We start from the raw sequence: 12,926 nt of genomic DNA, 5'->3' as shown, positions 1-12,926 counted from the left end.
GGTTAAAATTTTCCATTAAAAAATAAAATAAAAATAAAAATTTCCATTTAATCTGTAGGTTTATGGAGCCTTGGAATCACACCTGTGATACCTCTAAAGGTTTGAAAAAAGGAGGGAAATTACACAAGGAAATACAGCAATTTTAATTAAAATTAAACTCCCAAATGTAACCATCTCATAAGCTTTTCTGTTGAAAAATAAATAGCAGGGTAGGAACAAAAAATGTACTTTTAAGCCTTTGGGTATCTAATGGAAAATACAATTGCTAGAAGTAAAATCATATACAAAGTAAAAGCTTTTTATTATATCAAGCTTTATTCCCCTAATGGTTCTTGGATACCAGAACAACAGACAGATAAATAGATAGATAGAGTCTATGAATTGAGCTGAGTTAACACATGAGGTATGAGAAATTAAGGTTGAGCACTGCAACCTTGTCTGTGACTCCCCTAAAGACTTTTCACATCATTTGCTACAATATTTGGAAGATGTTAGAAATAAAGAAGAGTACAGATATTTGACATCAAACAAATCTATTAGATACATTAATACAACCAGTAGCCTTGTAATTCATGACATGAGATACATCTGCACATGCACAGACACACACACACACAGACACAGACACACACAGACACACACACACACACACAAGCATGCATTGAGCTCAAGCTCAGGTTCTGATGATAAGCCTCTGGCTTGCAGATTCACCAGGGCAGGATGTGGGCACAGCCTGGTTTTTGGTTCTGGGGCTCAAACTGCCTTAGCTTGATCAAGGGGGTGCTTCCCTCATTTTGACTTTCTTCCTCCTTGTCTGCCATAATGGTCCTCCTGAGCCAGCTTAGCCTACCTCTTCATGTCTCCTTCCCACCTTGCTTTGCACTTTTGCTGTGTGGAGCTGCCTTTCCTCCTGACTTTTGCTTTCTTTCCAGTCCCTGCTTTCATCTCATCTTTGCCAAGTCCAAATCCTACCCCACTCAAATTCTATTTTTTCCCAAATGACCTGTGTGAAATGATGCCTAACTCGTCAGACCACAGATGGTGGCCCACATACATCACTCATATGGCATTTAGGCATTTATTGCTATCACTTTTTATTGCAGTTATATAGGTACACAGCTAAGATATGAACTTCTTGGGTAGGGGGCATAAGCCTTAAGTTTCTTTGTCTACTGTCTGGAAAGCACTGGGGCTAAAAGGTGGGGCCAGAATGCTTATTGGTTGGTTGAGTAAGTAAATGTAACTTTATACATGTTGAACCAATATTTATTGAGCAACACCTACGGGGCCAGGCCTAGTTCTGGATGCTGAAGTTAAATCTGTGAACTATGTATCCTCGAGGAACTTCCACTGTATTGAGGAAAGACAGACAATAAATGAAAAGAGGAGTACTCTCACAGAAAAAATTCTGTTTGCGATTTGACTAGAGGTGACATGATAGTACCTGGGAGTAAGCAGCGGGGAGGAGCAGCCCAGGGCTCTTTAGAAGTGATGTATGAACTTTAACTGGAAGAAGGTCAAGAGGGCAGCCCTCCACAGAGCCAGAGGAAAAGGATTTAAGGCAAACAGAAAAACCAGTGCCGAGTCCCAAGGCCAGAAAAGGGGGCCCATGTAGTCGGAGCCCAGAGATGGCCTGAGATGCAGTTCAAAGGAAGGCAAGGGTCCTGTGATGATGGCCCTTGTGGGCTCTGGGGAGGAGATGGGCTTATGGAGTGTGGCTGCACTGAGGGGCTTTCCAACGGGAGCTCAGAAGGATGAGAGTTGGACTTGTTATGTGGAGTCGGGATGTGGGGAGCCAGAGGAAGCGATGGGCCCGCGGCACTAGCTGTTTGGGCAGGAGATGAAGTGGTCCGGACCACAGGGCAGCAGTAGAGATGTAGAGAATTGGAAGAGCTCAAACCTATCTTGGGAGCCGGACATAGGACTTTCTGACTGATTGGATGTGCGGTGTGGGACAATAAGGAATCCGGGATGTCTCCTCTTGGGCAGAGGAAGGGGTGGGGGACACAAAGGGAGAGATGTAGGGATGTGTGCAGCAGTGGGCTTCAACTAGCTCAGCTGTGTCACTAGCTGGTGATGCACAGATGGAGACTAAGTGCCTTTCTGCTTTGACTGTTGATCATCATTGTTCAAGGTGAGTAGCAGATGCTGCCTCCTGACCTCTTTGCAGTGGCTGGCTCAGAGCTGAGGGCTTCTTGGCTTGAACCTGTAGCTCTCTGGCACATGCAGAGTGGGATGGGACCAGACTGGATGTTTCTCTTCCTCTGTGTGATCAAGGGTGTTGCCTTTGTAAGGAGTGACAGGAAGGCCCAGACAAACAGTGATTAAAGGTCCCTGGAAGGCTCTCCCTTTTCCTGGGATGATCAGGGCCAGACCTGAGGGTGAGGGTTGTAAGGATAATGCACATAGGAAACACTTTTGTGATTGTTAATGATGTGCTGAGCACTTATATCTACAACTTTTATATCTTGTGGTGGAAAGTCACCCAAGCCTTAGAGAGGTGAGGGAACTTGCCCAAAGTTATGTAACTAAAAAGCAACAACAACTATATAGATTATATATATTTATAAAGCAGCAGAGACAAACATTGAACTCAGGCTGTCTGACTGAATCTCCATGCACATGACTACATGCCCCTGCCTTCTTCTGATGCAGTTATCATAGTTTTGGGCAATTGAAGCCTTCCTTACTTGGTTGCTCTTGCCTTATGATCTAGCCACAGACCACATGTGGCCAAATCACTCATCTTGCCTGGCCCTTCTGCTTATGCCCCTTTTCTGAGGCTTTCCCAATTGAGCATGTGTGAAATCAGATAGTAGCTCTGCCAGGGAAAAGTAGAGCAGACCGGCCCTGGTTCTGATGGACTCATTTTATACTTTAATGGAAAATCCACCCAAAGCCATACCTTTGCCTATGAATGAAGGGGACAGAATAATAACAGCATGTCAACAGACAATATTGTTGCTGCTATGGGGTTTACTCCAAACCAAGTGTCTTCCAGCCCCTGGGAGGTGTGGAAGTGAATTACTCGTGGCTGAGAGACACTGCTTCCCTTGTTGGGCATCAAATGCCCCTTGTTCTTTTCTCAGTGTACTCCTGTGTTTCATCGTCGCTGTCACCACACCCAAAGGGTGGTTACATTGGGCACTTCTGTACCATCAGGGATTTGGGTGGATTGGGGAAAACTAGAAAATTATGACTGAAATGCTTTTGGAAATAGTTTTAACGGGTGGCTTTGGAATTATTATGAAAATCTGCATGGATTTTTAAAAAGTATTTGCCAGTGATTCTCATTTTTACAGACACAAATATAGATTTGAAACCCAGGTCAAACCACCAGTCTCTATTTCTGACTTGAGTCTTAGTGTTAGGGTTAAAAACAATGAAGAATCTTCTTTTGGGGGGAGTAACTTACTTTCCTATTCCAGATAAATGAATACTTCCAGTTTTTATGACAACATATAATTTTTAGTCCCTTCTTATATATTACTATACTATTATTAACATAATAGGTCTCCTAAATTCTTTTTCAAAAGAAGATGGGCCATTATCACACATAAATAAATGGAATAAAATGCATAGCAGTTTTGTAAGCAGAATAGAGGTGCTCAGCCATATAGGAGACACAAATCCTCATGTGTAGAAGCCTATTCAGACAAGGATATCATTTAGCAAAGCTGCCTTTAATGAAGGATTCTTAATGTCCTTGCAGGAATAATTCACCACTCAGTGAATTTTTTTTTTCCTGAGCATAAATACTCAATCAGAGTCACCCTTCTGCAAGGGGTATGTGTAAATATGTAAACTGGCTGAGACACAGGGCTTAACTGTACTTTCTCTGAGGATCGGCCAGTGGAACTGTACATTCTGTTTAACAAATATTTATTAAGTTCCGTTCTGGTTATCTATGCTGTGTAACAAACTACCCTCAAACTTGGTGGCTTAAAACAACAGATTTTTACTGTTACTCGGAGTTGATGGGCTCAGCTGGGTGGTTCTCACTTGGGGTCTCTCATACAGTTGTCCTCAAAAAGCCCCAGAGGCTGGTGTCATCTGCAGGCTTCTTTACTTATATGTCTGCTGAAAGGTCTGGCACCAGATTCAGCCTTAAAAGTCACTCTTCTACAATCTGTTGCTTAAAGGAATCACACATGTTCAATGAGAGAGAGGAATAGACTTCACCTCTCCATGGGAGAGAATAAACTGTGCATATATAGGAAAGAAAGAATCTAATTGCAGCCATCTTCGAAAAGAGCTACGTACCACAAGTGTTAACCACACGTGATTGACTGAAGTGACCATACTGAATGGAACGTGGTCCTTCCATTGAGGAGATGCAGGGGTGGTCCGTTCCAGGCATAGAAGGGGACTGGCTAATAGAAATGAAGCTCATTGTAGAGACATATGGGACCGTGGAAGTATTCTTATCTCCCGAGCACACCTCTAAGAAAAAATGGCCTGGAGAAGCAGTTATTTGTATTTGGACCAGGAGGGGCAATTTCTTGAACAGATCAAGGATATACAAAATATACATTTCACATCAGCTCCGCCACGGGAGGGAGACGAGTGGGTAAACAGTTGCTTTGTAAATGTCAGCTTCCAGAAGAGAACTCTTGTTCCTTGATAACTTCATGGCTCTGACAATAACCTAATGGCAAATCATCCTGTGCCATACTTTCTTTGGTTCTTTCTATAGATGATCAGACTGATGAGAAGCATGAGGAACCTTTGAGCTAAAGGTGCAGATCTGGTTTTAATAATTAGCAATTGAGTCATCATTGCTAAAGAGACCACAAGGCATGAAGAGATCTGACTGTATTTTACCATCCAGAGTTTGTTTCTTAGCTTTCAAATGCAGCTTATATCACCTCCTCAGAGAGACCTTTCTGACCACCCTGTTCAGAGAAGTGAACTTCAGAAAAGTCTCTCTCCACTTCAATTCTCCATAACCCTGTCTCATCGTGATGTTTGTTTTCCTCATTGCACACATCACCATCTGCACTCATCTTGTTGGTTTAATCCTCACTGTCTTTCTCCCTCCACCAGAATAGAGCTGACTTATTCACTTCCTGGCACTCAGTAACTGCTCCGTGAGTGTTGGTTTTTTAAATAAAAGAACAAATCTTTAGAGTCTGGAAAGAAGCACCCTTGTGACCACTGAAATGGGTTTAGTTAGGATAGTATTCATTTTCCTTTTGGAGTAGAGAAAACTGAAGTGTAAAATTCCCTAGAAGTTCAGTTGTGCCTCCAACCCTCCACTTTACTTGGAATTCAGCTTGATCACTACCCTGAAATCAGGCCTGGTAGTGGTTTCTACAATGTCCATTTATGGCTCACACATTTGGGGAAGAGGACAGATTTAGGCTTAGGGTAAGCAGGACCCTATCTTGCTAGGCCCCAAATATATTGGATTAAAATTGATCTATTTATCTGTCTTTCTATCCAGAATTCATGTTTTCTAATTCCTGGCAGATATATCAGAGTAGGCCTAAGGATTCCAGTACAAGGCACTAAGAGGCTGCCCCTCCAAAGACACATGTCTTTCAAAGGCTCTTTGGGTTTGTGTAGGTGGCCAACTTGTGGCAGCATGGTGACCAAGAGCATGACCAAGAGCATTTTTTTTTTTTTTTTGAGACCCAGTTTCTCTTTAATCCTCTGGGATAAGCTATGAAACAAGCAGTCTGAAGAGTGAATACTCAGTGTCATGAATGATGTGCATAAGTTTACAATAATACGGGCACAAAAGAGATTGTCGCCTTTAGTACATTAGGGTCATTAGGATTTCTCCTATCCATGCACCAGCATGGAGCTGGAGCTGGGCTGTGTCCATTACCACTACTTACCAGCTACGGAGCTCTGTAAGTTTCCTTAACTTGTCTGCCTTATTTCTATGCTTGGTAAAATGGAGATTTTGCCCATATCTACCTACACGGTTGGCATAGGTTAATGTATGGAAAGTGCTTAGAACAGAACCTGGTATTTGATAAGAATCATCTAATGTTTGGTAACATTACTGTTTATGGACACATCACAGGTGTGTTAGAACCTGCTCTTGACAACAGCGAAAGTAACTGAGGGCAGGTGGAGTATGGGTAAGCTTTTTCTTTACAAAAATTTTCTTTAAGGCTTTTGTTATACTGTTTTCATGAAAAAACTATCTCCTTATGATGGTGATGAAAACTATCTCCTTATAATAGTGAAAAAACTATCTCCTGATAAGGACAATTATACACTGTATCTTCTTGTTCAGTTGGGAAGGAATGCTAATGTAACCTGGAGATACAAACAGACCCACAGAATATCTGCTGCTGGGGCTCAGTGAGGTGCTTATAAAGGGTTCCATGCCATAAACTAAGGACAAGGTCAGTCTCTGAGATGGTCAAACACCAGCTGCTGGTGGTGGGGTGGGGTAGTCCACCTGGTAAGTGGGTGGACAGCCTAGACTTCTAGGCCTGGCTGCCACTCTAGTAGTGTGAATTGGGTGAACCAAATAAGGCCTTTGGTTTGGTTTGCATATCTGTAAAATGGGGAGATAGTAATTCCAGCCTAATCCAAAGCATTGTGAATAGGAAGGACTTTTATAATGGTTAGGTTTTATAAAAACATCAAACATTGATCTTCCAAGGACCTGGAAAGGCCTATTTTCTCTATATATCTCCACCCCAAACTCCCTCCCTACTCCCTATTCCTCTTGTCTCCTGGACTCGAGTTCATTTATTTTAAGCTAAACATGTTGACGTCTATTCAAAAAAAAAAAAAATACATTTGAGATACAGGACACTTCACTCTAGGGATTATTCTAAAGGGGATATCTTGGGGTGAGTTTAGGGGACTAACTACATAAATGGGCATCTAGGAGAAGAAATGGCTATAAAAGAGGGAAGCTGGCAGGTAAAGAATGTAAGTTACTAATCAGTTGATTCAGGGCTGGCCTTATTAACCGTAAAAGCAAATAGACTGTGTGGCCTAAGAAACTGCTTTAGAATTTAGTGACTCATAAGCAACAGATGGGACAAATGACCTTTGTGCTCAGACAGACCTGGGTTCAAATCCTTACTCTACAAGTCACTTGACTTCTTTGGAATGCAGTTTCCCTATCAGTAAGATGTGGGTAGTAACACTGGCATCCCACGGTCATGAGGACTGGGTGAGTGGAAGCAGAAAATGTGGAGCATGCAGCTAATATTTAGCTGTGCCCGAGGACCTCACCAGGAATTTCCGTTTCTGCTTCCAGTGGCTGCCTTGGGCATTTGTGGCCACGTGGGCTTCTGTGACAGTTTTGATGAGCTCCCACTCCTCGTCCGTGGGCTCTGGCTTGTGCCCGATGGATTTCTGCAGCTCTTCCCGCCGTCTCTTCTCCCGGTTCTCCTCAATCAGCTTCCGCTTCGCCAGCCTCTTGCTGTCATCCAGGACCACTGGGAGGGGAAGAAAGATGAGACGAAACACAGGGATGCTCCCAGGCATGTGCACCCCGGGGACCACCCAGGTGCAGATGGCTGAGCAGGCCCTTCAGGGTGGGTCACGCTGGGATATTTTCTCCCCTCAGCAGCAAACTGCCACTGCCTGGCTAGGTCAAGACCTAGTGCCAAACTCCCGATGCCTGGCCAGCTTTTCAAAACAAAGCTCGGTGGCAGGGGAGTTGGACAGTGGGCATCCAAACTCCACAGGTGGCCCCACATAAGAATTAAGCCGAGGGGAGCAAAATCTGTCCTACCCACAGGTTCCCAGATGAGTCTGTCTAGCCAATCATCTGGATTCACTCTTAGGGTCTCTGTGGTCCCTCTCCTGCCCTCAGATGGCTCTTAGTAAAAAGAGCTTCAAATCAAAGTTCTAGAGCAGTAAATAGGAGGCTAATCATCTCTTCCTCAGATAAAAAGGACCCCAACTCTTCATTAGCTCCCTCCAGGGCTCACTGGGATGAGGCTGGGCCTATCTCAGGCTGCACAGGTACTCCTTTGCTCTAGTCTCTACCTGGTCTACCCTCAATGGTGGTTAAAGAGCCCAGGCTTTGGAATCTAGAAAGAGCTGGGTTTGAATCCTGACACTACCACATTCTAGCTGTGTGACCTCTGGCAAGTTGCTTAGGCTCTTGGAGCTTTGATTTCTTCCTGTGTGAAACAGGATCAACAATAAACCCACCTCACAGGTTATTCAGGGTGATGATGCACTACAAGTGGTCAGTAAATACAGCCATGACTTTTACTACTTATGCCAAAGGGAAGTAGGAAGGGAAGGTAATAAGAAACCTCTACTTCTGTGGTTATTTTCCAAAACCAAACCATTTTACCAGACTCTTAGTAACTTTCAATGGAATGGAAAGGCTCAGGTCTTATGCTACTAAGTCATAGTATTTTAGAACTGGAAAGAACCTCAGGTATTATCTAGCCCAACTCCCTCCTTCCACAGAGGAGGAAGTTGATCCAGAGAGATCATGACTTGCCTAAAGTCACACAGCAAGTTCATGGCAGAGCCAAGGCAAGACCCAGGACTCCTGATTCCAGTTCTACAACATCATTGTCCTAGGGCCATTTCTTGATGAAGGTGTGACCTGGTAGGAAAAGAAAAAAAGCAAAAATAGCAGGAGGAAGAGAACCAAAAGTACTCAGCTAATCCACAAACAGAATAATGAAGCCCCAGATTGTCTAGATTGGATTGATCATCAAAGACAGGTCAGTATTTGTAAATGTGGGAAATGTGAATGAGCCCTGCTGGGTCACTTTGGTTCCCTTATTAAAGGGAGACAAGGAATGGGCTCTACTCACAGCCCTATTTCTCAAATGCTTCCTCTGTTCCAGGGATTGTTGCATTTGACATGCATTATCTAATTGAATACTGAAAACAACTTGCAAGGTAGGAGATGATTTCACAGACCGGAAACCCAAGGTTAGGTCTGCTGGTCACACAGCTAGTAAGTGGCAGATATGGGACTCCAACAGTTTTTCTGATCATAAAGCCTGAGCTCTTACAATGCCTCGCAGGGTGCATTCAAAATTAATTTCCACCCAGTCCAGAATAACACTGCGCTTTTTTAACCTTATAAACATTCCTATTTTTAACTTCTCAATCCAACAATGAAATGGATACTCAATAGTAACAGTCCCCCCTACAGTGACACATCTAAATATTCGGTTCCAGGTCAATCATTTTCACATATCCTTATCAGGCATATTGTTAGCAATGGCTAAAAGTCTTTAAAAGATGAACACAACACACTCAGCCAGAGGTGGGGATTAACCCAGGATTTCCTGCCTAAAGCCCTCACGCAACCCTCTTCTTTTTTAAAGATTCTGTATTCTGTCTTCTTTAATGGGCAAAGTAGGATATTTCACAGAATTTTTTTGTTCTACTTGAGAGAACCCTGTTTATTGCATAAATGGGAGCCGTGATTATTTCCTCTCTCTTGAGGAAAATCCTCATTGCTCTTTTCTTTCTCTCCTTTTTTTTTTTTCCCTTCTTTTTCTCCTTCTTTTTTAAACTAAAAGCTGGAAACTTCCACTGAGGGGCAAAAAGCTTATGGCAATAGAAATCATTAAGCCTGATGCCTGGCAAAATGGAGGCCACACATTGTGAATGACACAATTCTTATTTTATTATTAATTAAAATGATTGGTGTAAATCCCTCGCACAGTGAGGGAAGAAGAGACCTACTCCAGTGGCTAATCTCACCACCATATGCTGTGGCACTTTGAAAACTGGGTAGGAGGACTGGAGCTTAGAATGTTTTTATGGGCTAAAAATATAACAAACAACCAACTGCAGGATGACTCATGCGATAGCACTCGACTTCACATTCTTTAAAAATTACTGAACACGATGTTTTCTGCCAGTGCCCCATCTCCAAAAATGTCCACAAAATAAATTCCTGTCTCCGCTTTTGAAAAATATTAGGAATAGTCTGTGAGGTGCTCACCACATGAATGTTGTATGTAAACTACACCTCATCAAGGTGAATGGACAAGATGGCTCATTTGTCATCTATTGCAAACAGAGTACTGCTAACAGTCTTACAGACAGGATAGGGATAATTTAATCACTTCCCCTCATGTGTTGTCTAGATACTATGAGAGTTAGGAGTTGATAGGGAAGGGGTAGGATGGAAACCACCTAGCAATGGCTGGGAGTAAGGGGTCTGTGGGAGTGAATGCTAGGTGCCTTCTCTCTGTTCTCATGGGTTCCTGCTTTCTTTTCTGCCTGGTTGATCTCCTTAAACCAAACCTTTCCCCAATCAACACTCCTTGAATATGAAACAAAGGAAGAAGATTACTTACAATCTGTTGCCATGCCAACATAGATGCATTTTTTAAAGCGACACTCCTGGCACTGATTTCGCGTAACTTTGTCTATGACACATTTTCCTTCATATTTACAGGAATAGGATGGATGGAGATTTTTCTGAATGGTTCTTCTAAAGAAACCCTACATGAGAGAGAAAGACCCAAGACAACATTTTCATATTTTCTAGAAACAAACGAGTCCAGAATTTTGTGTCCTTATAATGGTGATGGGTTGTTTTGGATCTTACCTGTGTATGGGCCGGCAGCTCTTACCTATTTACACATAGGACAATTAGCCCAAACCAAATCTAAAGAACTCTAAATCTGAGCTGAAGGAAATGTCTAGGACTACAGAGTCAGTATTTTTGTGGCATCTAGTTAGGAAAAGAGGTTAGTGGGAAAATCTAGTGTTCATTTTTATTTTTTCTAAAAACATAAGTTACATTATTTCATTTCATAGAGTGCCAGAACTGTGTTGTTAAATGAAACTGTGAAGAACCTTGCTATACTTTGTCCTGGAGAATAAAGGAGCAGGAAATTTGTGATACTCTATTAATTAGTTAATCATTTAATTGTTTAGTAATTAAATGGATGCATTAAATGGCCTTTAGAGACTGAGTTTAATTCTTGTTTTTGACTCTTGAAATGTCCATGACCAACTCAGATAACCCTTGAAACAACAGTATTTGGGGAGCAGAAAATACCAGACTCACCACCCAATTTTTCTCAGTGCTCACTGCATTGGGGTTTTTCCTTTCATAGTACTCTTTCCATCTGGTGTTGGTAGACATATATCCTGAAGTTACAAAGGTGTCTTCCTCTCTTAAGGCACAGGAGGGGGCTACCATAAAGGGTGCTGAGGATGCCATTTAGTCCAGGTTTAGATGACATAAACCTTTATAGCAGAACCTTCCTGGACATGATACTCCAGTCTTGGCTATGGTGCTTCTGTATTGTGGGCACTAGTGATGACAGAGAGTGTGCACTTACTGTAAGGGGCACAATGCAAAGTGCTGTAGATGCCTTCCATATCTTTCTGTCCCTTCTACAACCTCATGAAGCAGGTACTCTTAATATCTCCATGGTAGGGATTAAAAAACAGCCTCAGACAGGTTAAATAACTTGCCCCAAATTGTGTGGTGAGTATATTGTGGAACGCAGCCTAGATCTCAGTAAGATTCCAAGTCTTATTTACTTAACTGCTTATAAGATATGAACTGAATCCAATTTTACTGTATTATTTAAATGTTTGAGATGGGCAGATTATAAATAGTGCGCTCCACCTTTGTTTTATCTGTTTTAGTAAACTAGCAAGGCAAAAAACAATTTTGAAGGATACTGTCTACTAAAGCTTAAAGGGTCCTCTAACTTTGTTACGTAAATAGGGACTGACACACCAGCTGGCCTAGATTAGGCCCAAATTTGAACGATCCTGCTGAACTTTCCTTGGTTTTGATTATGTACATACACCACTTGCATATTCAACACTCAGACATAGGAGCTTCCTTATAATGAGAAGGTCAAAGGTATGATTTTATATGGGGCAAAGCAGAATAAAATGGAAAACTGACATCCATGACTGAAACTGATGGACCTGATTTGGGGGCATGGGTGCAAATCCCTTATCATTTCTATTGTTCAAGTTCTGACAGGAAAACTGCCCCATTATATTTGGGTTTTCCTTAAACACTTAAGTCCATCAGTTTGAATGATATTGACAAAGTGTTGTAAGATTCACTCAATCACACACGGGCAGCTTTTTGAACATGCTGGCAGTGTTTCCCTGAGTATTCAAGGTGGGCAAAATCTGCCAGAGCATGAATGTCAGGGCATGCCATAGTACTGAAAAGCAAGCTGCCCTGTGAACCTCTCTATTTCTACTGCCCTCTTCCCAATTCACCCTTCATGGGTCACCCCTGCCTGGAGAGCAAAAGAGACCTGGAGATTCCTGGCAAGAAGATATGTGTCACAGAAAGGGAAGAGAGAGGCTGTGTAGCATACTTCCTTCTGGAGGCACCCAGAGGTGGCAGCACCAAAGTCCAGGGCTCAGGGAGAATGTGCGTTGCTGTGAGGATAGGAAAATTGTTGGGGACATCTTTTTCTCACACATACTCTGATGTCGACGCATGTTCTGGAAGGGAGGTGGAGCATACTGAAGAGTCAGACGATGCTAAGGAGAGAATGAGCTGTGACATACCAGATACTGGTATGTATTTTTAATTTTTTTCAAAAGGCTACTCTGTGAACTTTTAAATGGAATGCATGAAATAATTTATACTTTGCTTCTGTCGAGAAAGGTGTTGAGGTAGCAGGCTCTACTATTCATAGTATCATCTTTTCTGTGACTTATCTTTGATGACTTTTCTCAGGCACTTCATGGACCAAATCCCCTTTAAGATATTGGCTCCCCCCCCTGAGTTATAATAAAACATATTTGACACATGATGAGGGATCACTTTGTTTAAGTAAATGTAAAGACACAAGATCCCTTAATTTTAAAAAAGTAACAAAAATTAACTTCTCAAAGTGAACTGAATAGAAAATGCATAATATAGTCTACCTACAAAAATCTTTAGAGGCGAGCTAATAGAAGACATGTCTCAGGAACTAAATGAGGCCAATATTTCATTGATGATTTGTTGGTGAGGATAG

The 12,926-nt window shown here is 42.2% G+C and overlaps 1 protein-coding gene across 22 annotated transcripts in view; it reads right to left on the bottom strand.

The window, feature by feature from the left end:
- Positions 1-12,926, bottom strand: part of THRB (thyroid hormone receptor beta) — a 372,691-nt gene that overhangs the window by 19,522 nt on the left and 340,243 nt on the right. For all 22 annotated transcript variants that reach the window (XM_041734410.1, XM_041734408.1, XM_041734416.1 and 19 more), the window contains 2 exons: positions 10,269-10,416; positions 7,210-7,415 (listed from right to left, as the gene is read on the bottom strand). In XM_041734410.1, coding sequence (XP_041590344.1) covers positions 7,210-7,415; positions 10,269-10,416 — 354 coding nt within the window. The remainder of the gene's footprint in view (positions 1-7,209; positions 7,416-10,268; positions 10,417-12,926) is intronic.

Source organism: Vulpes lagopus, chromosome 19 (genome assembly GCF_018345385.1).
Source record: "Vulpes lagopus strain Blue_001 chromosome 19, ASM1834538v1, whole genome shotgun sequence".
Taxonomy (NCBI): Eukaryota; Metazoa; Chordata; class Mammalia; order Carnivora; family Canidae; genus Vulpes; species Vulpes lagopus.
This window is presented reverse-complemented; position numbering and strand designations above follow the sequence as displayed.